General features: G+C 61.3%; 1 protein-coding gene across 1 annotated transcript in view; it reads right to left on the reverse strand.

Moving 5' to 3' along the window:
• Positions 1–4,278: 4,278 nt before the first annotated feature.
• Positions 4,279–27,605, reverse strand: part of Tom1 (target of myb1 membrane trafficking protein) — a 30,612-nt gene continuing 7,285 nt past the window's right edge. Inside the window, exons 2-15 of the mRNA XM_005322308.4 lie at positions 22,716–22,800; positions 20,331–20,409; positions 19,444–19,593; positions 19,045–19,179; positions 18,790–18,936; positions 17,264–17,380; positions 14,829–14,962; positions 13,419–13,452; positions 13,012–13,105; positions 11,884–12,004; positions 8,156–8,231; positions 6,228–6,287; positions 5,087–5,126; positions 4,279–5,014 (exon numbers count right to left, since the gene is read on the reverse strand). Coding sequence (XP_005322365.2) covers positions 4,863–5,014; positions 5,087–5,126; positions 6,228–6,287; positions 8,156–8,231; positions 11,884–12,004; positions 13,012–13,105; positions 13,419–13,452; positions 14,829–14,962; positions 17,264–17,380; positions 18,790–18,936; positions 19,045–19,179; positions 19,444–19,593; positions 20,331–20,409; positions 22,716–22,800 — 1,424 coding nt within the window. The 3' untranslated portion in view covers positions 4,279–4,862. The remainder of the gene's footprint in view (positions 5,015–5,086; positions 5,127–6,227; positions 6,288–8,155; positions 8,232–11,883; positions 12,005–13,011; positions 13,106–13,418; positions 13,453–14,828; positions 14,963–17,263; positions 17,381–18,789; positions 18,937–19,044; positions 19,180–19,443; positions 19,594–20,330; positions 20,410–22,715; positions 22,801–27,605) is intronic.

The raw sequence follows: 27,605 nt of genomic DNA on the forward strand, positions 1-27,605 counted from the left end.
GGAGGGTGGGTGCAGAGGGAGCTGGCACCTCCTGCTTCCCCTTTCTGGGGGTGGGTGGGGGGAGGGTCCCCAGCCTGGGTTTCGCTTCCTCTGCGGCCCTCTGGCTCCTGCCTCTCAGTCTTGTTCCATTGAGCCCCTTGTCCCATTGAGCCCCTGCAGTCCTGGGGAGGGGACAGACCCTGGGCCCCGCATCCCCATCTCCGTAGATGTCAGGTTCTTCTCTGGAGGGGGATGGTGGAATTTGGAGACAGGATGGAGTAGCAAAGGCCGAGGGGACCTTAGGATCCTGGTCACATCCCTCACTTAGCAGCTGGGGAGACTGAGACCCAGAGAAAGGGCTTGGCCCAGATCAAGCAGTAGGTGGGTGGCCGTGTGGGCTGGGCATTCCTCCACACAGGACCTGCCTGACGGAGGCTCTGGCTGGAGTCTCACCCTCGGTCCCTGCTCTGCCCTCTCTTGGTTGAGGCCAGGCTGGACACGGAGCCTCCTGGGACTGGGTGGGGAGGGCCCCCCCCCCTGCCCAGCTGGCCCCCTCTCTGGTACTTTCCAGTGACCTCTGAACGTCTAAGGGCCCCATTGGCTTGTATCTAACCCACTGGGGAGTTGGGGTGCAGGCCAGCCTGGGCTCCTGGCCTCTGCTGGCCAAGCCCAGGCTAGTTCAAGCAGGGGTCTCCCAGCCACCACAAGGCCCCATTGGGGGGGACGCTGGTGCTACACGTGCTGCCCTCTGCAGAGCTGGTACCTGGGAGGACGGGCCCCAGGCCTGGAGGGCATCGGTACATGTGACTGCTGTTGCCTGAGTGTGTCCCCACAGGTTCATATGCTGAAGCCCTAGTCCCCAGAGTCCCCAGACCTCAGCCCGGGAGGTGTATGTGGAGACAGAACAGGGCTTAAGGTAAAATGAGGTCACTGGCTGGGTCCTGATCCAGTATGACTGATGTCCTTTTAAGAAGAGGAAGCGGCGGCTGGGGACATAGTTTAGTTGGCAGAGAGCTTGCCTCAAATGCCCAAGGCCCTGGGTCCAACCCAGCACCACACACACACACACACACACACACACACAAAAAAGGAAGAGATTGGGGACAGGACACACAGGGGGCGGCCACCGAGGACACAGGGAGACAAAGGCCACCTTCAAGATGCTGAGAGGCCTCAGGAAGCACCCTGCACACCTGACTCTTGGGCCCCTGGCTGCAGAATCAGAGAGAACCCACTTCTGCAGGCTCAGCCCCGTGGGCGCTCCTGGCCCGGTGCTCCCCGAACACAGTGACCAGGGATTTCCGGGGTGAGCGGGTCTCTGGAGGTGCAAATCCTAGAATCAGACAAACCCCTGTGTGGTTTGTGGGGACGGTGGGACTCGGACGTCGCTTCAAGGCGCTTACCCTGACCATCTGCTGACACGAAGCCTCCCCTTTCTCTCTCTTCCTCCCCCATCCCTGGGCGGCCAGGCAGGGACTGCCCCGAGGGGGTGGGGTGGGGGCTGCAGCTGGGCCTGGTGAGGAGTGGCTGTCCAAGCAGGGCTACGGGCGGGAGGACATCGGCAGGGGCTGGGCAGGGGCAGTAACAGACTGGGGACTGAGCAGCCAGTTAACAGAGGAAGGACAATGGGAATCAGGCTTGTCGCCATTGGACCAGGGCGTCACAGATATGGAAAGAGGAAAGGGGAGGGGATCCGTGGCCGAATGCAGCTAGAGATGCTGTCAGCGCCGATGGCCACACACACCCAGAGACGCAGGTGCCCACCCAGAAGAGCCAGAGCCGGGTCCCAAGGAGCTTGCTTATCGCCTGCCCACCCCAGCTCCTCCCCACAAACCCTGAGTCGGGAAGGCGTGGGAAGACCTGAAGCTTCCGTTGATGGAGTCCCTCGTCCATCACAGCTGAACCAGGCTGTGGGGCCAGGTCCTCCGGCCTCTAGCTCCCGGCCCTCTGCCATTGTTATCCAGCCTCACGGGGCCTGGGGGGCACACCTGTAATCCAGCAACTTAGGAGGCAGAGGCGGGAGGATGGCGAGTTCAAGGGCAGCTCAGAAACTTAGCAAGACACTGTCCCCCCTCCCCCCCCCCCCCAAAAAAAGGCTGGGGACGTAGCTCAGTGTAAAGTGTCCCTGGATTCAATCCCAGGACTGAAAAAATTAGCCCCACCAATAAGGTGTGCATGCACGCATGTGTGTGTGTGTGTGGGGGGGGGCAGAGGGCGGAAGGCCAGGAGTTTGTGTGGGACAGTGCTGCAGCTGGCAGCCACCCTGCCCCTCCCAGTGTCATTATAGAGTGGTGGTCCCGGCCCTGAGTCCTGGTAGGATGGATACATGCAGCACTGCTGCCATCTTGTGGTCACCATGGGATACTGACCCCGGACCAGGACCAGGGCCAGGGCCTGTAGCGCCCAGCCAGAGCATCTGGCCACCTTAGAGAGGCAGGGCTTCCTGGAGCCCCCACTGCACCATGGCACGGCCCCCACCCCCGTCTGCTCCTGTGGCTGGGATGAAGGCAGCTGGAGCAGCCTAAACGAAGAGGAGGGGCAGGCACATTCTCTGGTTCTCGCCTGCTGGGGAGAAGGCAGAGAGGTGGCCCTGAAGGGAGAGACCACACAGGAGAGCTGGGAAGATGAGCCCGTGTCCCTGAAATTACCCAGGACCAGGGGGCAGTGCTCTGAACCAGGTGTCCGGAGCAGGGGCCATGCTGGAATGGACAATGGGATGACTGTATGTGGCCGGCGCTGTGCTACCTGTTTGCTCAGTCAACCCCCAGACCCCTGTGATGGAGCAACTGTTATTAGCCCATTTTATGCATGAGGAAACTGAGGCAGAGAGGTAAGTCATTCACCTGACCACACACAGCTCAGAAGAGGCTGCATTAGGACTTGCTGATGGGTGACAGCTGGAGAGGTCAGGACGTGGACACTGACATGGCAGGAGATAGAGGGGTCACTGTCCAGGTCCAGGGTGGGGCAAGGGTGCAGGTTCTGCAAGAGCTTCTGGTGGCTCAGGTGAGCACTTCCTTACAAGCCCAAGCTGCCCTCAGGGGCCTGGCTTGGCTCTGCTCCAGCCCCTCCCTGATGCCATCTTGTCCCTGGCCCGCGGTGGCCTTCCAGTTGTGACCAGGACCACACTCCCCTCTGCCACCAAAGGCCCCAACAGGCAGCTGCTCCTTTCTCACAGTTGTAGGACGGGGACTCTGTCTGGCCGTCCTGATGGCCTCCTGCCAGGGCCTCCCTCACCACCGCCCAGCCCCGCAGCCTCCTCTCTGGAGGAGGAAAGCTCCCTGCAGCCAGTCTCGGCCAGCGGGAGCCCAGGGACCCCACGGGGCCCTTTCTCTCTGCACCCCAGCTCTCTGGCTCCACCTCCACCAGCCTCCCAGCTCCCGGCTTGGTGCTGGCATCCAGTGACCCTGTCCTTCATCTCACAGCGGGCACAGCTGCAGGAGCACCACGTCCTCAGGCTTCCCTCCTCCCCAGGACCACACCTGGGCACAGCGGGGCTCAGGGCCCCTGGAGCCACCCATGCAAGGTTCCTTGGGCTTCCTGGTGGCCACAGAGAAGAGGCAGCTTTGGTTTTGATCCTCATGAAATCACGATTCCCCTAAAGACTCCGCTGGGGGGAGACTGAGGGAGCAGGCCTAGGGAGCGGCAGGGCAGGTGGGCTGCAGGGTGAGGGGACCAGGGTCCCTCTCCCCCATCAGTCAGTGCCTCCCGGAGCCTCAGCCTCCCCACTGCAAGTGGTGTTCGAAGCACGGTCCCCACTGGGATGTCGTGAGGGGTGGCTAGGACAGGCCAGGTGCGACGGGGCCCTGGCTCATCTGCAAGCCCTGAAGCTTGGCCTGGACCATGAGTTGCCCTGGGGGCAGCACTGCAGGCCTGTCCCCTGCGTGGGGGACAGGGTGGGCCTGGGGTCCATGGGGCCTGCCTCGAAGCCGCTTTCTTTGCCTCCGCGGTGCCTGCAGGGCTGGGCCGCATCTGATCTGCCACGTGCCCAGCTCCAGGCCATGCCTCAGAGCACAGGTGCCACCCAGACAGAGCGCGCTGGAGCAGGAGCTGCCCGCAGCCTGGCCACACTCGGGAGCCCCGCCCCGCAGACCTAGGTGTGCTGACCCTGCTGCTCTCCTCAGGCAGGTCAATCTCTGGGGCCCTGGGGCCAGCTCTTCTGACCACCACCAACAGGGCTGGGCCGGAGGGTGCCTAGAGCCCACAGCAGACCCTCCTGGGGGCCTGGTGTGGAGTCTGGACCCAAAAAGGTGGTGCCCCAAGACCCAGGCGCTCTGCTGCTCAGAGTGACGCAGCCAGCAGGGTGGTTTTCTCTTTATTGGAGGGTACAAAAGGCACCTCGCCCTGTACGAGGGATCTTCCAACAGGGCATGGGGCTGCTGCCGGGAGACGGAGAGGAGGGGAAGGCAGTGAGGGAGTGGGGTCCCGGGGCCCCAAGGCCTCATCTTGCAGCTGTGGGCTGGCGAGGCCTTGCCCCTAGGGTGGGTGACCTACCCAGACAGCAGCTCAGCACAGCCTCCGCCCCCGCCCTGCACAGCAAGCCAAGGCCTCCGAGCCCCCCGAGGCACCGGGAACGGGTAAGGCCTCGGCGGGCAGTGTGGGCTCCGAGGCTCCTCTGGGGACAGGAAAGGAGAGCCACACTGGGGCACCAAGCAACCAGGCAGCTGCCTGGAGCCCCCTAGTTCCCAGCGGCTGTGGTGGCTGGTGTGGGGAAGGGGCCGAGCAGCCGGGGTCCAGTGGAGAGCCAACCCCGTCCCCAGTGCATCCCGCCGTCCCCCTCCCCGGAGTAGCACGGCCCAGCTCCATCCTCACGGAAAGAGGGGTACCCAGCCAAGCACTGACGGGGGAGGGAGAGCCCAGGGCAGGGAGCAGCAGGCCCTGGCTCATAAGGCAAACAGCATGTCCTCGTCCTTCTCCTGGGTCTTCTTCCGAGGGGCTGTGCCAGGAGGGGGTCCTGGTGGGCCCTCGGCTGAGGGGCTGAGATTGGGCAGCCGCTCGGCAGCTTTGGCCCGTTCTTCCAGGAACTTGTCAAACTCTAGTGGGAGAGAGACAGGGGTGGGCTGGGAGGCAGGTCCCTGGGGACGGGGGTGGGCGGGAGGGGTACTACCTTCACTGGTGACGCCCGTGGGCTCCTCGGCGTTATTGCCCTGAAGAAGACGGAGACAGAGGTCAGAGGGCCACGGGGCTCATCCGCCCAGCATGGCCCTGTGGAACTGGCCTGGGTGACACACCGGGGCCCGGGGCCCCACTCCACTGAGCTGCAGGTCTTGGGTGTCCCCGACTTCCTTGAGCTTTGGTTTCTCCTTCCTTCAAGCAGGGAGGCTGGGACTCACTTGGCGAGCTACACAGACTGTCCGGCCCTGGTGTGCTGCCCGGGGACCCCCCGTGGGGCTAGGTCCTTCCCTCCTAGGGCCCAACTGGGTGGACAATCTGACCCCATGGAGGGAAGGCTGACACCCAGATGTGGGGCCACTGTGCTGGAGGTGAGGGCTGGGGAGGGGCTGGGGCATCTGCCCCCAGACAGGAGGCCCCGAGTCCTCGTCCCTGGCTGACTTGGGCACGGGCCTGGTCTCTCCACTGGCAGAAGCAGCCTCTAGCCCTAAGTTCCAGATTCTTGTCTGGTCCTTGGTGCTCAGAGAGGTGGGTGATGGATACTGGAGTAGGAGCCCTGGTCACTCCTGCTCCTTCTGGTCTCCAGGGGCAGGGTCGCAGGGCTTGGGGGCGTGGACGCCTGCCCCGGTGCCTCCATTAGAGACGAGTGGCGAATTTTCCTGGGCTGGGCCCCTGAGCTGCCTGGCAGTCTTCTATCCATGCCAGGGGGCAAGCCTGTCTCCCTGACAGTGGCTGAAGTCGCCATGGGTGCTGCAGGGACGGTGGCCGGCACCGCTGATGGTGTCTCCCCTGGGGGGGCTGACACCCCCTGGGGCCTCACACCAGGATCAAGAACCTGGAAGGGTGCCGTGCCAGGGGGAGGCAGATGGTGGCCAGGAACGGGGACCAGATGTTCACCCTGGTCCCTCTGGGGGACAACTCTACCCTCATCTTTTTTGTGTGTGGTGCTGGGACTGAAGCCAGGACCTTGTGCATGTGAGGCAAGCGCTCTATCAGCTGAGCTGTGTCCCCAGCCCTCTACCGTCTCGCGGCCGCTCCTTCTTTCCTTTTTCGTGCCACACTGGGCGTACTTAATGGGGGTCTGTTTGGGGCCGCTCAGTCTTCAGGAGAAAAACGGGATTCCCTGCCAGACTCACCACGTCGGCAGACAGCCACTGCTCTATGTCCTCCATGAGGCAGGCCTGGGTGACAGGGATCTGGAAGGAAAGGCGGGGGTGAGGCTGGGAGGGGCAGTGCTCTGGGTGACCAGGCAGAAGCCCCAGGGTCCACCAGCTGGGTGGCAGTGGCCGTCCCCATGCCTGCTTGAGCTGCTGCTTCCTTAGACGGGCACTTCCTGCTGAGGCAGACCCTGGGATTCCCTCCTTTGAGAGCGCAGGACCCACCACCTGCCCTGTGCCCGGCTGGGGAGGGGTGCCCGACCAGGAGACCAAGCGGGGGATGGGGACGGGGTACTGGAAGCTGGATTAGGCCAGGTCAGGGGGAGCCGCTCCCCTGAGTTCTGACACGCCAAGGGCGCAGTGGGGCTCCAGGCTGGGGAGCACCCTGCAAAGGCCCAGGGCAGGGACTACCCTGCCCACAGATTCTCAGAAGCGAGGCCCAGGGAGGGACCAGAGGTCTCTCTCTAGCCATCAAGGTGGGGGCAGGGACAGGGTCGGTGGCTAGGCACCACCAGGTCCTGTCCCCTGGCACCTGCACAGACTTAGCTGATGACAGAGGGGAGCAGAAGGGCCCCGAGAGAAGTGAGGTGCTGGGTGGACCAGGCAGTGGCCTCGGAGGGTGGCATTCTAGACGGGGACATTTGAGTATGGACCTCAAGGATATGGTCTCTGCCACAAGGGCAGTGGTTCCCTTCTCCACCCATTCTGCAGCTGCGGGTCACGGGCACAGACTTGGAGGCTGGCTGGTCCTCAGAGCAGCGTGACTCCTGGCAGCCTGTGGAGCACTCTTGTGCCTCGGGTGCCCTCACCCGCAGGAGCTCTGCCCTGGGTCTGTGATGGGGGGCAGGAAGTGGGGGTGGGGGTGAAGCCCATGGAGCGCTCACATGGCGCCTGTGCGGAGTGGGGGTTCAGGGGCCGTGAGTTGCTGCTTGACTGCTTTCAGAGAGAGGGAGAGTGAGTCTCTCCAACCAGGCCAGCGTAGTCTCCAGCCCTGTCTCCCAGCCCAAGAGCCCACTGGGAGGAGCAGAGCCCAGAGAGAAGGCAGGACCAGCAGCAGCAGGGGCTCCACTGCCCGCGCTGCCCCTCTGCCTGGGGAACCCCGACAGCCAGAGCGGAGGGAGCAGGACGGTGCTGAGTGGCGGCCAGCCCAGCCAGGAGTGGCCTCAGCCAGGAGTGGCCTAAGCCCTGGCCCCTTGGTGTGTAAAAGTGCTAAGGGGTGGCAGGTGCCACCGCACAGACCAGAGGCCCTGGAGTCCCTGGAGTCCCTGCTGGGTCCCTTGGACCCTGCTCTCTGCAAGGCTCTGGGTGACTTGCGAATGGCTCAGAAGCTGAGACACAGGAGGGAGGGCCCAGTCCCCAGGAGTCGCTGGGCTCCTGCCTTTCCTGCTGGCCTGGGGACAGGCTGGATGGCTTCCACAGCCTAACGGGTGTCCCAGTTCCCTTCTCGATCCTTTTAAAATCAAAGTCAGATAAATGTCCCTCCTGATCTCAGCACCTTCCGGTGACTTCTACCTCACCTAGGGCAGAGAGCAGTCCTCCCGGCCACCCCGTGCCCTGCCGCCTCACATTTCCTCTCCCACTGCTCGGCCCCCCCTGGCCTTGGAAGCCGTCATGACCCCGTGTTGCCCCTGGCCCTGGCTTCTCCAGCTTCCTGCTGTTCCCAGCAGCTCCCGGGAGCCCCGCCCTGGCCAACTGGAAGGGGTTCTCCCACTGCCGGATGCACAGGCAGAGGTACAAGGGTTGTGCCTGGAGCTGTGTCCTCAACTGTCCACTGGGAATAACTGCATTAGCCACATAGGACCTCTGGAGAGCCAGAGGGGGAAAGGCTGTGGACTCTGGGCCCAGAGCCCAGCAAACAGCAAGCCCGCCTTTGGGAAGGTACCCGGTGGGACTGGCCCTCTGCTTACCCCTCCAGTGCTCTGCTGCCGGGCGTCCAGGGCTCCAGCCAGGCCATCTGTTGCTTGTGGGGCTTCATACTTGACCCTGAAACACAGAGGCATTTGTGGCCATCAGGTGCTGCCCCGGCCACACCAGGCCTGGGCGGGGGATGAGGACTTGGAGTCCCTGGGCGGACCTGGGTGGGACCCGGACAGGGGCAGCTCAGTCCACAGGGCAGGTGTGGGCTGAGGGCTCCTCCTCCCAGGCCTGCCTGGGGATGGAAGAAAAGACCCCATTTTCTGCCTCTGGGGACCGGCTTAGGCACTTGAGCTGTGTGACAGGCGCCAGCAAAGCTGGAGAATGTAGGGGGGTCTTTGGCTAAAGACCCAGAACAAGATCCCCAGTGGCTACGGCCAGGTTTGGCCAAGCTGAGAAACGCTCCAGGATCCACGCTCACGGAGAACCGTCTGTGGGGCCTCTTTGGAGCACTTCCTGTCTCATAATTTCATCAATTGGTTCTGAAAGGTGGCACCTGAAGGGCACCCGCGGGTCTGCTGCTGAAAACTAGGGTGCGGGCAGCCGGGGGAGCTGCACCTTGCCTGGCCCACCAGCGCTGGGACCCTCCCTGATGACCCGCCATGGCCCTGCCAAACGTCGGGGGAGGCCAACCTGCCAGGCAGGGTAGAAGGGGCAGGGCTGGGAGGGACAGGGATGCCACTCGGCTGCTGGCCGGTGAGGAGAGGGTGGGAAGTGTGTGCTGTGACGGAGGAACAGCCCCAGAGGGACCAAGGGCATCACCCAGAGTGGGAGGGAAGCTGGGCCAACAGGGCGTCCAGGCGTCCCTCCCTGCTGTGGCGGGCCGTCCAGGGCAGGCACTGGGACCTGCCCTGGTGTGGAGAGGGTGGTTGTTCCCACTCTGGACAGTGGTGAGGCAGCGTGCCACGGGCCCAGCCCAGGAGAAAGCCCGGCGCAGTTAGGGCTCAGGCTGCCCGGGTGAGGGGCACTGCTGCTCTGCTGAGGTGGGGACTCGGGAGCTGGAGCCCCGACACGTGGAACAGGTGCAGTGCCAACGCGCCTTCCTAGGAGTGCGGTAGGTCTCACTGAAAGGGGCTTCTTCTTTTTTTTTTTTTGGTGCTGGGGATGGAACCTGGGGATGCTCTATCACAGAGCTGCATCCTCAGCTCTTTTCTTTAAATTTTTAAAAAAATTTGAGAAGGGTCTGGCTAAAATATCCAGGCTGGCCTCAAACCTGTGATTTTCCTGCCTCAGATTCCCAAGTCACTGGGATTAGAGATGTGGCTTGAAAGAGGCTTATTTTTTAAAAAAATTAAAACCATTTTTATTTTTGGAACTGGGGATTGAGCCCAGGGGCGCTTAACCACTGAGCCACATCCCAGGCAGTTTTTTTAAATATTTAATTTAGAGACAGGGTCTTGCTAAGTTGCTGAGGCTGGCTTTGAACTCATGATCCTCTTGCTTCAGCCTCCTGAGTTGCTAGGAGTCCAGGTGTGTACCCCTGCACCTGGCTGAAGGGGGCTTCTTGGGGAGACCCCCACGTCCCAGAAGCACTGCTACACACCCTCCCCCAGAAGGCGCAGCAGCTGGTGCAGTGCAACTGTGGGCTGGCTCATCCTGTCCCTGGTGAGTGACGATTTGCAGGGCCGTCCAGAGCCAACCTTGAGGCCAGCGTGGCCTAGGCTGTGCTCATTCCCTTAGCATCCTTGGCTAAATCTGGCAAGAGCTGTCGAGAACACAATGCCAAGGATCACACACCCTGACCCAGAGGCGGCTGCTAGTGGGGGGCGGGCAGCAGCCCGGATGCCGCCTCTAAGATATGCCAGGTGCATGTGGGAAGGGCTGGGTGAGGCTCGCTGGCCTGGGAGACTTAGAGAACCCTGCTTCCCTTCACTCCAAAGAACTGCGTGTTCTCTCCTGATTCCTTCTCGCCCTGCCCCTCTCTCCCCCACATGGAGTACCCTGAAGCCTGAGGCTCGGCTGGGCCGGGGATGGGCCCTACAGCAGCAGAGGGCAGCACAGTCTGTGGAGCGGCCCTCGACCTCCTGGCCAGAGGCCGGCTGCCCCAGGCCAGCGCAGGAGGAAGGAGAGCCTCTCTTCAGATGGTTCCAGTGAGGCTGCTGGGCAGGGGACAGACGGGGCCACTTGGAAATACACTCGTCTAAGAGCTCCAGGCCTGGGTGCTTCCTCCCCTTCCCCCAGCCCCTCGCCTTGTCTGTCCTTGGGTGCCCTCTGCAGAGCTGCCCGCCCTGCTCTGTGCCCATAACGCCCGCCCCTCCTGCAAGTGCTCCCACAGCACAAGCAGCAGCCGCACACAGGCCACTCTCCCGGGGAGACTGCACCCTGCAGAGCAAGCTCCAGGTGCCATCTTCCCTGTCCCCAGGGCCTGTGCCCTGGAGGAACAGCCCACTGAGAGCACCCTCCAGATAGGCTGGCACCGGAACACTCAGACACTCTCTCCAGTGTGCCAGGGCGACTGTCCCTGGGGCCTGTGTGCACGGGCCACCCCACAGTGGCAAGTCCCCCATGACCCATTAGCTTCCATCTGCACAGGAGCCTCAGTAGCATCCCTAGCTCCATGGCAACCGCGAGCTGCAGGCCTGGGGCACCTGGGCTTGAGTGTGTGCACTCTACCAAAGTGAAGCCAGCCTGCGGGGCATGGTGACGACGCGCACCTCCAGTGACAGCTACAGGTACTCAGAGGCTGAGGCAAGAGGATTGAAAGTTCAAGGCCAGCCTTGACAACTTAGCAAGATGTCTCAAAATTTTTCTTAAAAAGGGTCCAGGGATATTACTCTATAGCTCAATGATAGAGAGCTCGCCTTGCATGTGCGAGGCCTGGGTTCTCCCAGTACCAAAAACAAAACAACACAAAAGACAAACCTGCTGGTGGCCCAGGGCTGGCTCTGGTTGGGGGCAGGGCAGAACACCCTGGATCCAGGTTGTGGAATCCTAACTGGGAGGAAGGGCCCCTCCTGCTGGCCGTGGCCATCAGACTGGACCTGGATTTGCTGGTGTGGGCAGGGGATCAACACAGAGTACCCAAAGCCAAGTGGCAGCAGCTCAGAGGATCTTAATCTAGAACTTTCCTTGGCTGTAGGAATCCTGGCTGCCCACAGCTCAATCCGGGTGGTCATAAGCAAAGGGATGAAGAGGCCACGTGGGGAGCACGTGGGGAGCCAGTCTGGGAGAAGTCAAGGCCAGGGGTGGGCCCTCAGACACACCTGCCTCGGCTGCTGAAAGCAGATCCCCAAAATGGACAGCGTGCAGGAAGGGCAGCCCACCTCTGTCCCAAGGCAGGCCAGCCTGAGTGGGCCACAGGACTGCCCTGAGAGCAGGTGGCTGGGCTTGAGAGCCCCGAGGATTCATTAGGGAACTTCCTTGGCCTCCGGGGGATGGGGCCTGGGGGAAGTTTTGGAACCAGACAGCCCTGGGCTCCCAACCGAGTGACACCAGACATCAGCTGCCTGGCCTGACCCAGTCTCTCGGTGCCTCAGTTGCCCTCTGACCAGATTATGTCAGACTGAGGCAGAGGCGGTCCCTGTCTGTAAGCTTCACTTCTGGGCCAGCTCTGCCTGCGGTCTGTCCCTTGACCACAGGGCTCTGAGGCCATGCCTGACTGATGGACGCATGCCTCTCCTCCCCGTGTGCCCACCACCGCGCCAGGTTCAGGGGTCCTGAAAGTCCCTCTCCTGACAGAGGCCCTGCCTGCAGGGGACCAGGGCAGGGCCGGGCCACTCACTCTTTCCGTTGGTCAGCCAGCGAGCTGCCCCGAGTCAGCGCAAACATGTCAAACTCGTCCTCCAGGCGGCCTGGGGCATCCAGAGACTGCAGGCCAGTCCTCACGCTGCTGGTGCCCAGGTCTACAGGGACAGAAAGGCCACAGGAGGCATCCACCTGTTACCCCTGGGCTTCCCTGCCAGGCCCGGGGTGTGGTACTGGGCAGGTGGAGGGGCAGGTGGGGCGGGGAGCAGGCCACGGCCGGCCGCTGTCTGCTCCTGTCCGAGGTGCAGCAGGTGCAGCACGTCACTCCCTGGGAGCTGCAATGAGGGTCAGGCAACAGGGGAGGGGCCGCCCCCTACATCTGCCGGAGGAGGTGGGGGCAGGGCAGACTGGCTTTTCCAACAAGTATTTCTGGGTGCTTCGGGTGGGGTCTGAATGACTTCCTGGACTTGGTATGAAGCAGACAGTCAAGAGCATTCAAACCAACCCCATGGCTGGGGCGGGGCTCAGTGGCAGAGCGCCTGCCTAGCATGTGTGAGGCACTGGGTTTGATTCTCAGTATCGCATATAAGTAAATGAATAAAATTAAACAAACAATCCCTGTGACAGTGATGACGATGCCACCATTTACCAAGAGTGGTGGGGCTGCGGTGTAGCTCAGCGGCAGAGCAGGTGCCTAGCATGTGACAGTCCTGGGTTCCATCTGCAGTTCCACACACAAACCCAGAGTGCCCTCCAGGCCTGGCACTGGCCTGAGCCTGCGTCAGCTGTGAGCTTGTCCCATCCTCCTCCTGACCCAGGAGGAGGGCCCAGCTCCCTCCTACTTGTCACCAAGAGGCAAGGAGAGGCACAGCGAGTCCAAGTCACTCACCTAAACGCACCCAGAAGACTTAGGCCCTGGGAGGGGCATCAGTGCAGAGGGACACTCACGCAGCAGTGGGGTCTCTGACAAGCAGGGCCCAGGGCCTGGGGGACCCCTGGGGCAGCCCCAGTGTCTTTTTCCTGAGTGCCAGCCTTGCCATAAGAGCTGGCTTGGGACCTGGTTTGGAGGGACACCGTCTGATGCTGGTGACAATGGAAGCGCCCAGGACAACCAGGCTGCTATGGCACCGTGAGGTGCCCTCGCTGAGCCCCCCGCGGTACTTACTCATTCCTGCCAGCTGGGATGAGAGGTTGCCGGTGGCCACAGGGTCAGGGCCCATGTCGATCAGGTCAGCGGCCGGCTCAGCCTCACTAGGGGCCTGGGGGAGGAGAGGCCCAGTGTCCTCCCGGCCTGCAGCCCCGCTCCCTTCTCCTGAAGCGCTGGCCCGCACTCTCGGCCCCCAGGCTCTGACTGGGAGTCAGGGGGCTTCTCCCCTCCACTCGGGCCCCTGCTCAGGGAAGGCCCTGGGCACCAGCTGGTGGCAGAGCTCCATTTGCCATGAAGGGGCAGGGCCGTAAGTTAGGAGACCTCCCTGGGAGCCCGGGGGCAGCTCCATCCTGCCTGGGGTGCTGGGGGAGGCCTCCTCCTCCCATGAACGCGCTCGCTCGAGTCGCAGCAAACACGACTTTTACCTTGGCATTTTGTCCTGTTCGGAACCGTTCAAACCTACAAGACAGAGAAGACCCCAGTCAAGGGGACGGACAGACAGACACAGCTCCAGAGGAGCTCTGCAAACCGTGGGTCTCAACGACTCAGTGGGTCCACCTCAGGGAGCGCCTGCAGTCTGTGCTTGCTGTCAGCCGGGCCCCTCCTCCATTTGCTAAAGTGTCCCAATTTAAATGGCAGCCATAAGGCCACCTCAGTCACGACCAGCAGCCAACAAGCATGGCTAGAACAGAGGAAGGGACGGGGGCACTGCCCTGGGACACTGTCTCCTCCTCTCACATGCCTGTGTGCGCTGGGCTTGCTGCGGTGGTGTGGGAAAGGTCTGGGCCTGCCTTATGGAGCCACCGAGGGGCTGAGGAGTGGAGTGGAGGGAGTGGCTTGGGGACACGGGAAGTGGCATCACTTCTGAACTCCTGTCCCCTCGCCTAGTGTCTGGGCACCTGACTCCTAGCTGGGGTTGGGGGTGCGGAGAGGACACTGACTAGAAGCAGCTGAGAACAGAAAGCACTGCACAGGAGAGGCCTGGGGACTGGTGTCGGGGGCCACCGCACAGCCCACAGCCTGAAATGCGGGAGAGGCCCTGCATTCCCGGGGGCCTTGGAGCAAGAGAGGTGGGCAGGCGGGGCCGTGGGGCCATTTCAAGTTAGATGGGGCCAGAGGAGGCTGGGTGGCCAGCATCAGGCACCAGGCGCAGGTGTGTGGAGGTCTCCAGGCACTGGCCCATGGACTCAGTCACCACCAGCTGCCACAGATGTGACAAGTGGAGGGCCACCACCTCTCGGGCCCTGCGGCCCTGTCCTCTTCCACAGCAGCAACTGAACGCTCTTTTGGAGCGCTGTGCTCCCCATCTCATGTGATCCTGATGGCCTGTCACTGAGAGGCTTTTCCCCTCCCCATCTGGTGGGACAATGAAGCTGAGCCAGTCTTGGGGCTTCGGAAGCTTGATGAGTGTTGGGGGCTGTCACATTTACTGACGGTGGCACCCGGGACATGGTCCAGGAATCTGTGTCCCCACCTTGACCTCAGACCCCAGAGCTACCCAGGGGCAGCTGTTTACTGGCAGCTTCACTGTCTTGCTCTTCTTTGGATTCTGAAAACTACTTATTTAATAAAGCCTAGAAAATTCTTTCCGAGCTTCTCCAGGAAGTCCCTGAGTAGCCTGCAGCAGGCCTAATTAAGCCGAGTCATTGTCCACGGGCCCAGGGGCTGGAGGTGCGCAGCGGGCAGGGACAGGCCAGACCACCACAGCTGCAGGGCCCATGCACTTGCCCCGCCTGCCCAGCCCCCCGAGTGGATCCTTGCAGGCTGCAGGCCGCTCCAGGAAGGGGCTGAGGGCGTGGAAGGGCGGCTTTCAGGCCCTGGGGAGGGGGCACTACCGTTCGTGGCGCAGGAACACGTTGTTGAGATTGTCGTTCACAATGAGCAGCTCCTCGGTCAGCTGCTCGTTGGCGATGCGCGGGATGAGCTCCAGGACCCTCTGCTGCATGGCCCGGCACGTCCGATGAAGCTCCTGCAGGGGCGGAAGTGAGACACATGGTCACTCGGCCCAGCAAGGCCATCCCTCGTGGACAGCGCACCAGCCCTGGCCTGGCCTGGCAGGAGGGAGTGGTTTCCAGGGGATGGCTCTTGGTTCTACAAACAGGAATGTACGCTTCACTTCCTGGTTTCTTTACCAAAATTTTAATTGGTCTTGAGATGGGGCCTTGCTACTTTACCCAGGCTGCCCTGAACGCTGGGTCCAAGTGATCCTTCTGCCTCAGCCTCCCCAGGAGTTGGCACTATCGCCACTTGCCACCTTGCCTGGCTTTACCTTAAAATTCAAAGCTCAGGCGATCCCAACACGCTAACTGCTGCCGGTTTAACCTGGTGTGTGCAGGGTCCAGAAGGAAGTTTCTCCCACCATCTTTGCTTAAAACAAAACTCAAGACTGTTTGGGGGCACAAGAGTGATGGCTGAACACAGTGTCACCACTTCTTTGGGTGTAGAAAAAATACAATTTGACTCTAGCCGTTTTCCACATGTGCTGATCATGACTCTTTGCCCCACTATCTTCACTAATTTTTTAACTTGGGATGATTTCAGATTTCCAGCACTGCAGAGAGCGCGAGAGCTCCTGTGCCCGGCACCCCAGCTGGACACCTGTAAGAACAAGGTGGTGACACTGGGTGGGGCTGCCAACTCGGCCGCGTGCTGGGGCCAGTGTTCCACACTGCACTGGGTGGCACGTCCCTACTTTCCTTGCGAGTGTCTGGTTTAAACTTACTTGGGGAAAAATAAAGAAATGAAAGCCCCTAGCTTTGTAGGTTTGACTTGCAGGACTGTCTGTTCTCTGCCCAGGTACCTGCCGCCAGGTGAGCAGGGGCCTCGGTCGTGAAGTGGGGGTGCAGAGAGCCGTGGGGTGTGGCTGATGTGCACTTTCTCTTGGGGCAGCAGGACCAGGGCCGCTTGCGTGTTGGTTTCGGCTCCTGTGCACCCCGACACCCACCCTCCCCGGCCGGGCCTCCAGGGACTCCTCCTCAGCACTAGCACAGGCAAGGGCATCTAAGGTGGCCGTCAACATCCGGGGCCTCTGTCTTCCCTCCCTGACCAAGCTCCGTGGCCTGGTTTCCGTAGTACGTTCTGAGTGAACACAGGGCTACCTATTTAATACAGCCTAGAAAATTCTAGAGAATTCTTTTCTGGGCTTCTCCAGGAAGGCCCTGTGTAGACTACAGCAGGCCTAATTAAGCCGAGTCATTGTCCACAGGCCCCGGGACTGGAGGTGTGCAGCGGGCAGGGACAGGCCAGACCAGTGGGCAGGAAGCAGAGGGGCTGGGAGGCAGCACCGTGGTGGAGCCGGCCTCCATGAGTGGAGCCCTGGGTTCTACCCTCAGCACCATACTAAAAATAAAATAAAATAAAATAAAATAAAATAAAGGTATTGTGCCCATCTACAACTAAAAATAAATGTCCTCACAGATCCTGGGACACAGGAGCCAGGCCCCAACGTGTGGGAGCCGTTACTGTGTCTGCCTGGCCAGCTTCTCCCTCCTGAATCCCCTGGACCACTCGTAGCTACCTTGGCTGGGGACACATGAGCTAGCTGCGTGCAGGCCCTTCACCCAGCCCTCAAGTCCAGGCGTCCAGCCAACTCCAACGCTCTCCCACTCCTACAGGGAAGGACTCCTGAGCAAGTCACCTCCTTAGGCACAGGGACAAGAGAGTGACGCAGGTCAGACAAGCACTGAGCGCTCTGTCCCCTCACAGATTCTGCTGACTCCTGGGCCTTGGAGGTCCCCAGCCTGCTTGGTGCTCCTATGAACTGACTTCCACAGGGAGGGGGCCTCTCCCAGACACAGCCCTCTGTCCAGTGGCACACTGGCTCATGCCATGCAGCAGTGACCCTCAGTGCTCCCACCTGCCTGGGCCCCCGAGACCCATCTCATCTCAAAGTCCACATGACCCCGCTAAGACGCCCGTCCTAAGCAGTGGCTGAAACCTTCCAGCTCATCCCAGGGCCACCAGGGGGCTGGCTGTGGACACGGGGCTGGCGGTTCCATGCAATTCCTCCCTTAAGGCTCACATCCAGCCTGTACCAGAAAGGCTACTGTGGCACCTGATAGAGAGGAAACCGAGATAAGAGGGGTTCTTTGGTCCAACAGAAGGGACAGAACTGAGGTCTGAGCTCCCATCTGAGCAGTCCAGAGCCCCTGCTGTCACATACCTCTGTGACCTGGAGGTTCCCAGCGAGCCAGGAAGGTTACAGCGTGGTCTGGGAAGGAATGTGGGTGGGCAAAGGGGCAAGGGGCACCTGGGCAGGGCCCTGGCTCACCTGCAGCAGCTCCAGGTCTGCAGGCTCTGCCTGGGTGGGCACCAGCTCCGTCAGCATCTCTGACATCACCCTCACGTTCCCACTCACCATCTCCAGCTCGCTGCGCAGCTTCCCGATCTGAAACCCATGGCCGGGAGTGAGGGAGCAGGGTCTGCAGCCCCTGGCACCCGGGCGTGACACTGAGGAGCGGCCTGCCTGGCTGGCCCCCTCCCCAGGCAGCCTCGCTCCTGGCTCCCGAGACACAGCCCAGCCTCAGGACCTGTGGTGGGCTTGTCCCCCAGCCCCAGGGCCCCACACAGGGGCGTTACCAACCGTTGCCATCTCCAAACCCAGGAGCCAGGTCTGGAAGGCAGAAGTGGAAAGGTGCAGGCTGCAGGGAGAGAGGCGCCGTGTGGCAGCAGTGCGCCAGCCTCTCCTGGGCCCGAGGTGGAGCTAACAAGGCCCTGGGGATGGGGGCTCCTCAGGGAGGGGACAGGCTGCAGGCCCTCTCTCTCCAGGGAGAGCTGGGGCTTTGTCTCTCTCTCTCCTAGGAGGATGGGGACTTTGTCCCCTACTCCTTCCTGGGGGACTGGGATTTCTTTCTTGACCTTGGTCTGCTTTAGTGTCCCATGTGCCACCACCTTGAGCTTAAAACTCAGCTTTAGCAGTTGTCTCAATGACCAAAGGGAGCCAAGGGCTTGGGCTTGGGGGACAGCGTGACAGTAGGCTGAGGTGCACAGCGAGGTGTCTTCTGTGGCGGGACCTGGGCATTCTGTGCTCACAGAGGTTTGTACACTGATCACCCCCATGAGACCTGCCTGCAGAACCCCTTGCTCACACATCGGCTCCTGGCTCCGGTAGCCACAAGACTACATCCTGAGAAATGCTAATGGACTCTGAATAGTGTGACCACGTCACAGTTGTCTTCAGGATATGAATGCCACCGGGGAAATTCACGACTGTGATAGCGCCCGCCATTCATGGGCTGCTTCATAGGAGCTAGCATACAGGTTGCTGGCTTAACCTTGGCCACAGGTAGATGGCCTCCCACGTCCCAGCTTTCACAGACCAGGGACGGTCGGAGCCCCCGCTCTGTTCACAACACCTGAAACCTTTGAACCAGCGCCGTGGTGCGAGAGCCGGAACGCGACACATCCAAACCACAGGGTCCTGACCGCAGGAGCCTGGGGGTCACCCACCACACTCCTGACGCCATCACACGTGCCAGGGGACAAAAGCAGACTGTGAAGCTAAGCGAGAACCTCTCAGCGCTGCTTTGCGAGGACCCTTTGGTACTTGGAGGTCACCAGTCTTAACCTATGAGCTGCTGGACTGCAGGCAAGCTGCTCGAGGCCATAGCCAGGCGGGTGATTTTTGTTTAGAGGTCGTTTTACACTTTTTCTATGCCTTGAATTATTTTGTCCAGTTGGCAAAACTTTTCTGGAGGTATCTATGACCTGGGGTGATTTCACTCTGGCCAGGAGATAACAAGGTGGAGGTTTCATCAGCTGACTCTGGAAAGGGCTGCTGGGGGCTGGTCTGCCTACCTGCTCCGGGGTTGGTGTGATGGGCGCATCGCTGGGCAGTAAGGCTGGGGTGGGCACAGGGGTGCTGTGCTGGCTCAGGTCCCCTCGCTGACCGCTGTCAGAGCCCAGGGAATTCTGTCCTGATGATGTCTCTGAATTGAACACGGTCTAGGGGCAAAAGACAGTTGAGCAGGGCCTCCCGGGAAGGCCAGGCCACAGCAGGGCCTGGGGGTGAGCCTGCCCTGCCCAGAATTTCAACGTGGGGATCCCCCTCACCCTCTGGGGCGTGTGGATGGGTGACAGCATGTCCAGGTCGGTCATGGGGAACTCCAGGCCCTTTCTCCGCAGGTCCTCATAGACGGCAACGACACCTGTCAAATCCGGGGAGCTGCGGAACGCGTCAGCCCAGGACTGAGAGGCGACAAGGGGACATGGCCAGTGACCACTGCTCACCTTCTTCCCTGTGAGCCCACCCCCCTGGCGCCCTGGAGGGACCAGAGGCCCTTTCCCCGACTTGCCAGTCCTCTCATTACCACGTGCAGCCAGCGAGGGACAGAGTGACCAGGCTCGCCACACCCACTTCCACACCATCTCCCCAAGGCAAGTAGGGCCTGGTACCGCCCCCACCCCAGCCTGGGGCGAGCGGGACTCGGGAAGGACCCCCCCCAGGCTCACCTGGATGAGGCTCAGCACCTTGTCGTGCACGATGGTGGGCGGGTTGTTCCTGGGCAGGATGGTCCTCACCAACACACTCTCCACGAAGTCCTGGCTGGCCACCAGCACGTGGAAGCGGTGCCCGCAGTTCTTCACACAGGTTTCCAAGACCTGAGGGCGAGAGGTGCCCCGGTGTGCCCCAGTCAGAGGAAGGGAAGTGCCCAGCCTCCCTCCAGGCTCCTCCTGTGTCCCAGGTGGGAGGTGGGGCAGAAGAGAGGGGACTTCCTAAGGTGCGCCGCGCCCGGGATTGTGGAAAACGGGGGGCCACGCCAGTACTCGAGCTGCCTCCGGGGCGGGGATGCGCAGGGGCTGGCGTGCTGGCTGCAGCCCCCCTCCACAGGTCAGTGTCCCCTGGATCCTGATGCTGGTCCTCAGCTGAACTGTCTAGAGGGGAGGCGGCTCTCCACGGGGAAACAACCTGGGGGGGCTGGGACAGAGCGTGCTCCTTCCTACACCCAGCCTAATCCCCCTGGAGCCAGGACACCCACTTGTGCCCACCCCTTCTGGTGCCTGGACGGGCTCAGGACGGTGGGCAAACCTGTTCTCAGCCCCTGGCACTGCCCTGGGTTCATTTTTTGGGGTGGCAAAGAGCCAGGTGACACCTAATTTCCTGCCACACCGGCTCCCTGGGCCTGGGTTTCCTAAGCGCCTGTAGGTTCTCGGTGCCAGTGGCTCGAGGGTGAGGTGGCCTCTGTCTGCTCCCACATCACCATCACTTTGCCCTCCAAAGAGGAGCCCAAGGGTGGACCGTCTGCTGGGCCTGAGGGGAAGTGGCCTTTAGCAGACTGTGATCCTGTCGTGTAGTCGATGGAGGGGAGGACAGATGGACAGACAGACGGGGCACTCACCGTGAGAGCCAGCATCACCTCGTGGAAGTTCTTGTTCCCCACGATTCTCTTCTTCACTGCGCGGAAGGCATCTTTGGGGCTGAGCAGAAGGAAGAAAGAGGCTCAGGCAGAGGACCCCTTCCTCACGGAGGCGGCGCACCTCAGTCCAGGGGGCCCTGAGACGGCCTCGGTGCTCCTCCTCCCTGAGCTGTGTCCAGATGGGCTGCTCAGCAGGGCTCCCCATGAGGGGCCCAGGCCTCCTGCTGGACGCTCCCTTTGGGGAGAGGTGCAAGCGCTTGTCCAGAGGCAGAACCACAGGCCTCCCCTGCAGCCTAAGCCTGGTCTGCACTGCACCCTGCCCCGCTGCATCTTCCTCACTGAGGCTCATGGCCTTTGGGCAGTGTTCTAATGCCCCGGCCTGGCCGGCCCTCTGTCTTCCATCTGGCCTTCAAGTCTGACCAAGCAGGGACCTGCCAGTCAGTGCTGATCCATCAAGGGCGACCCAGGGAGCCTGGAACCCTGGCACAGGTCCTGGGCAGGAGGGAAGGTGTGGGCAAGGCCTCCAGGGCAGACCAGGTGTGGGGCGAGCTGGGCCAGGGCCAGTGGACAGGACAGGGCAGGGAGGGAGGGAGGGCCTGGCCCAGCAGTTCCATGCAGTGCACCCTGGGTAGCTTCCTGCCCTTCCTGGGCCCTTGTGTGCCCACTGCTATACTCTGGGTGTGGAATGACCCCAGAGGCCCATGTATTAAGGCTTGGTCCAAGGGGTGCTATTGGGAAGCTGCAGAAGCTTTGAGAGGTGGGCTTAGTGGGAGATCTGCAGGTCACTGGGGTGGGTCCCTGGTCTCCTTCTCACTCTTCTTTTGCTTTTAGGCCATGAGGTGAGCGGTTCTGCTCGGCTCTGGACTCCTGCCACCACGGGCTTGCCTCGCCAAGGCCTAGAGTAACCCCAGAACTGTGAGTTGAAATGAAGATTTTCTCTTAATAAGCTGATTATCTCGGGTCCTTTGTTATAGTGATGGAAGCTGACTGGCACAGGGGCCGCTCTGGGGGCCACTCCAGGCTCCAGAGGGACTTGTCTCTGCTTCTCACAGCATGGCTGGAGGAAAGGGCAGTGAGCGCATGCTGTGCACCTGGGTGTCCAGCACCCTGCTGGGAGCCAGGTGGATGACAAGGAGGGCACAACCCAACGGAGAGACTGTGGCGATATCACTGAGAATGGCTGCCTTCGCTCACAGCCGGCCCTGAGCCTGCTGCCGTCCTGGGGTCAGCAGGGAGATGGAGCTTGCTGTCTCCAAGGACACGGCAGTGACCTCCAGCATCACATCCACAGGGCGCCAGCCTTTCCGGAGGCTCCAGAGGCCTTCTGCCTGCCTTCTCTCCTGGTCCTGCCCTCTGCCCACCATCCCTCCCACTTCACTTTGACGGGCCTCGAGACAAAGTGAGCATCAAGCCACGGACACGGACACTGGAGGGACCCAGCAGCCTCTGCCTCTCCTGACGGGCCTCCACTCTGGGCCCTCTCCATGCACAGCGCGCCTGGCTGAGAAGCTCTGTGTGCTAGCTGAGGGGTCACTAGGTCACCCCAGTAAGAACCAGAGAGGGACATGCCGACTCACTGAACGCAGGACGCACCTGGCTGCCTTCCTGCGGCCACCACACCCCTCCCCGCCTGTCCCTGCAGGGCTTTCCTGAGGACAGTGACCCCTTCCTGCTCCCCTCAGGGACTTGGGCTACCATTGGAAGGATCTAGAAGAGCTTTGCAACAGAGGACAAAGACCTGGAGAGTGACGGGGCTTGTCCAAGGTCGTGTCACACAGCTGGCTGGCAAACACTAGTCAGAGGAGAGCAGCTGAGACTCTGACGCCTCACATCATGTCCCCTGGCAGGGCTCCACAGCACGGGAACACCACGCCCGCTGCCCGACTGCCGGCAAGCGCCGCTTGGACCTGCCCTGCTGTGTCCAGAGCTCAGGGAAGTGAACGTGTGGCCCGCGTGCGCTCTTGCTCAGAGGGAGCCCGCTGTCCCTGACGCATAGCCCACCCCTCAGGCCACTTCCTCCTCGCCCTGGGAGCCTCCAGCTGCCCTTGTCCAGGGAGCTGCTGCGGCGTGGAGAGGCAGTGTGGGTGGCAGCATGCAGGGACCTGCTGTGACACGGGGCTTTGAACCTCTTGATGCCTCTCAGCCCCCAATAAAGGGACTGGCCTGGATCATGGTCCAAACATGTTTGAAATGTCACATGGTCACCCAGGTGGGTTCAGAGGACCTGGCAGCCCCTCCACAACAGGGCCATGAGCTGGTGAGGGGCTGGGCGGGGCTGGCAGGGATGCAGGTGTGGGTCCAGCGGGTGTGGACTTCCTGTGGCTGGCCCTCCTGCCTGAGGGTCCTTAGCCCTCCGAGGGTCCTTACCCCTCCTCGGTCTCATTGATGATGTCGCAGATCTCCATGTTGAGGGCCCAGTCCTCGCCCTGCAGGGAGCCGTCTGTAGCCTTCTCTGGGGAGGAAGCAGCCACAGGTCACAGGTGTGCGAGGGCCCGAGTGGGCAAATGGGAAGAATGGGGTGAGGAGGGAGGGGAACACGAGGCAGACCCTTCGGGCCCTTAAGATGGGCCAGCTTGACACACTTAGCCCAGTTGTCATTTGACTCTTGTGGTGGCCACCTGGGGCTGGGGGCACCCCTGCCCTTTAGCAGAAGAGAGGAAACCGTGGCCCAGAGTCTGCCACGTGGATGAGCAAGGCCAGGAATCTAGGGGGCCTGGTCTCAGACTGCTTGTCTTTGACATGGTGACAGGGCCAGTATTCCTGATTTTGTAGAGTCCCCTCTTGACTGTATGTCGTTGGAGTTGGGAACCATTCATGAGGTTCAAAATGTAGAAATTTCCAGATCAGCATATAATGGAGAGTAGATCTCTGTGTCCCTGCCCCAGCCCCCCACTTCCTAGGGGGACTCACTGTGACCAGCTTCCTCTGCAATCTCCCAGGGACCTTCTTTATATAGGAATCGAGGACGGCACTACCAACAGGTGACCCGTCCTGTCCCCTTTCAAGCCACAGTTTCTGCCCACCGATCAGGCTAATGAAGAATTGCACTGGGACACAGTGGTGGCAAGATGCACAGAGACACTGCCCTGCGGGCCCAAGACTGGCCCAAGAACGTTCTCAACCAGTCTGTCGAGGACCAGGAGGGCACCTTGGAGGGCAGGCTCATCTTTCAGGACATGCCCATGCTGGGCTGGGGACACTCCTGCTCTCAAACTGGGCCTTCCCAGACTCTGGTTTTGAAACCGACCTGACCTCAGTGCCACCCTTGGGTCCTGCAGCCAGACAGATGGCTAGTGGCCCAGAACATGGTCAAGTGGCAGAGGCGGAAGGGTGTTAGCGCTCCCCTGGACCATGGCCAGGGGCAGGGATGATGAAGGGCTCCTTTTTTTAATATTTATTTTTTTTAGGTGTAGATGGACACAACACAATGCCTTTATTTTTTATGTGGTGCTGAGGATCGAACCCGGGTCCCGCCTGTGCTAGGCGAGCGCTCTTCAATCCCAGTCCTGAAGGGCTCCTTTGAAAGGGCTGACAGACGGACTTGTGCTTCCCACAACTGTTTACTGAGGGTGGCTTTTATGTGCCACACTCGCCACCTTGAGGACTCACACACTGACAGCCACACGGAGGATCCAAAGGTGCTGAGTGTCCCTTGGAGCAGAGGGTCCCACCTGCTGCAGGAGGGGCAGTGGACATTCACACACGACACCATCACGTCCCAAACCATGATGCTGTGTCCCCAGGAGAGGCGAGTGGCCATCATGTTCAGGGCGTGCCTGGGGGGTTGGTTGGTTTGGATGTGAGGTGACCTCCAGAAGCTCAGTGTGAGACAACGCAAGAAGGTTCAGAGGACCAATGATGGCGTGGTGACAGCCTTAACCCAGTCAGTGCCTTCATCCCCTGACAGGAATGGCTGAGTGGCAACTGAGGCTGGTGGGGTGTGGCTGGAGGAGGAGGGCACTGGCAGCTGGCTTTGGGGAAGATACTTTGATTCTGTAAGTGGAGACCCCTCTCTCTGCTCCCTGACCGTCACGTGAGCTGCTTCCCTCTGCACTCTCTTCCACCGTCACGTTCAGCCTCCCCTCAGACCCAGGGGAGTGAGCCTGCTCTCTGTGGACTGAGACCTCTGAGACCAGGAGCCCCCAAATTAAGTTCTCCTTTAAAGTCGTTCTGGTCTTGGGGCCCGGGTGTGGCTCAGCGGCAGAGTGCTTGATTAGCACGTGCGAGGCCCTGGGTTCAAACCAGGTACAAATAAAGATATTGTGTCCATCTATAACTAATGTTTTTAAACAATTGCTCTGGTTGGGTCTTTTAATCACAGCAGTGAAAACGCTGACTAAACAGGGGCTTTCACAGGCTCGACTGGGGGACCACTAGAGGCCGGCAGGGAGCCAGGGTCAAGGGAGGGCTTGTGTCCCACAGGCCATGCCCAGCGGCCCTCCAGTCCCATGGATCAGAAATCGTGGAGTCACCCCTAACTCCAGGCTTGCGAGCCTGGCCAAGGCCAGCTCCAGTCTCCTTCCGTCACAGCCGTTCCCTTCCTGCTGTCCCCAAGCCGCCCACCTGTGGACAGCTGCCTCCGCCTCTCCCTGCTTCCCGTGGGCTCCAGCCCACCCATTCTCCAGGCTGCCCGAGGGAGCATCCTGGAACGCCCGAGCGCCCACCCTTCCCCGGCCCCCACCTTCCACGGCTCCCTGGTCAGCGTGACCTCCAGGACCTTCCGCGGTGATGACCTCCGCAGTGACCTGCAGCATCACCAGCTGCCCTCGTCTCACCAACCAGGAAACTGGGCATTCGAGGGTCAGCAGCCTGGAGGCGCGTGGTGGCCTGTCTCTTGCGGGGGGCTGGGAGCTCTGCACGGCCAGCGCTCTGCCCTTCCTGAACCTTTGCTTCCAGTGCCCCCAGCTGAAGCCTCCCGAGACCCCCCAGCACACCCTGAACATGATGACCTCCCTCTTCTTCTGGGGACAGAGAACTGAGGTTTTGGAAGTGTTGGAGTCATTTTGGAAAGACAGCGACTGAAGGAAAAGTGGACATTCCCAGATGAGGGGAACCCCCCACAGGAGGCAGCGGGGTGCAGGGGTCCCGGAGCACGAGTCTGGCGCTCCCCAGTGGGCAGAGCCCCTGAGAAGGTGGAGATTCTGGGACTGGTGTGTGGCTCAGTGGCAGAGCCCTTGCCCAGCACGTGTGAGGCCCTGGGTTCGATTCTCACCACTGCAGATAGATAGACAGATAGACAAATAAAGTACACTGACAACTGAAAAAAAAGAAGATGGAGATTCTAGCCAGGAGGCTCAGGAGGCCAAGGCAGGAGGACCACGAGTTCAAAGCCAGCCTCAGCGCTTTAGCTGAGCCCTGGGCGCGGACGGCAGGACTGGGCGTGTGGACTACTTTGGCACCAGCAGGCAGGCGTGCCAACCAAGGGCAGAATTCCAACCCACAGGAATCTGAGGCTGTCATGTTTTTGTTTTTAACAGTGACAGTGACCCAGCTATTTTAAGAAGGGGCAATAAAATGAACTGGCTCCTGACCCTGACCTGCTGGCAATGCTTCAAGGACAGATGGGCAGCAGGTGCCCTTGTCTCCCAGCACCTGAGGGAGCCAGACCTGCCAACCTATGCCACTGGGCGGCTTGCTGCTGCCCTGGCCTGGCACTCCCTGATTTGGGGTCACGGGGTTTTTGGTCAAGTTAGGGGGGCGAGTCCCAGGTTTGAGTGGGTCTGGCAGCCTGTCCTCTCTGTGGTGGGTCTGGTGCAGACACGTCCCGCTCAGGGGGCTCCAAGTGATCTTCCTAGCTTGAGGGTGACATCCCCTCCCCTCACGACAGTCAGGCCAAGCAGCAGCCCCGACTGCGCGTGCGGCACCAGGTGGAGCGGCCTGCCTGGAGGGAAAGGGCAGCGAGGCGCAGGCGAGGGAGGGCTGTGACAGGCCCAGAGGAGGGAGGAGGCCACCACAGCCATGTGGCACCTGCCTCACTCTGGGAAGCTGCTGGGCACCCGGTCCTGGCCTGCTCCTCCTGAGCTGTGCCAGAATCCCAGGAGACATCCTGTGCTGCCCAGGAGGAGGCCGCCTCTGTGGGAGCTACAGGGAGCCACCGGCCACTCGGCCTTCCTTGCCACCTGGCCACTCCAGCAGTCGCCCGGCCTCTCCCCGCAGGGCTGGCTCTGGATCAGGCCCATCACCTGCCCAGGTGGGACCGCCACCTGCAAGCTCTTTTTCTCGAACATCATCTAATCAGAGCTCCTCTGTTTAAACCCCGTCTACGACCCCCAGCTGCCCAAGGGTCACAGACCTGACCTCTTCAGGGACCACACTCCCCACCTCCTGGGGCCTGTTCTTCCTCGCCTCGGGCTCTATCCGGACCGCCACCCCTTATGCAGGTGCCAACAGTTCGTTCTCTCTCTCCCTCCCTCTCTCTCTCTCTCTCTCTCTCTCTCTCTCACACACACACACACACACACACACACACACACACACACACACACGGGCGCTCAGCACACCCACAGACACAGATGCCAAGCTGAGGCTCGGGGGCTGGTAACTTGCCCACGGCCACAGTTTGTGAGCTGCACAGAGTCTCCCCAAGGGATCCCCCAGGTTCACGTCACGGGTCTCTAGAACTGTGTCCAGGACCCACGGAGACGTGGGGGAGTAAAACCAAAGTGGCCTCACCCTCAGCGCAGATGCGGTCCCCTGGGAGGTGAAGTCACTGTCAGGGAGGGAGGGCAGGTGCTGAGTCAGTGGGAGGCCCAGGAGGCCACAGAGGAAATGAGCGGCCACACCCACCCCAAGGCCTGTGTCAGCTTGTGGGCAGACTGTGTCACTCCTCATCCTGGCCCTGACAACACTGTGAACAATGACAGAATGACTGGCCCCCGCTGAGCCAGTGTCACCACCCTGCACCCCAGCTGCTGGGACGAAGAGGTCTGCTGCTCAGCCGCCCAAGGGCTCCAGGACTCCGCCCGTTGTTCCCCTCCTTGAAGGCTGCCTCCCCCCAACTCTCAGGAGGCGCAGAGGGAGGGTCACCGTGTGGGGAGCGGGACTGAGCCTCCAGGCTGCCCAGGTGCAGTTTGATGTGAGGGCCACCCCGCCCCACCTCCCCCAGGACCGTCGTCCACTGCATTCCACCCACCAACCTCCAGGCAAGGACAGAGTGGGGACGGGGTGTTTAAGGACATCGTGAGCTGTCACACCAACCCCAAAGCCCCAGGCTCCTTGCTAGAACAGGGCAGAGGCTTTCTTGGTACCTGCTGCTGA

This window comes from Ictidomys tridecemlineatus, chromosome 6 (assembly GCF_052094955.1).
Source record: "Ictidomys tridecemlineatus isolate mIctTri1 chromosome 6, mIctTri1.hap1, whole genome shotgun sequence".
Classification (NCBI taxonomy): Eukaryota; Metazoa; Chordata; class Mammalia; order Rodentia; family Sciuridae; genus Ictidomys; species Ictidomys tridecemlineatus.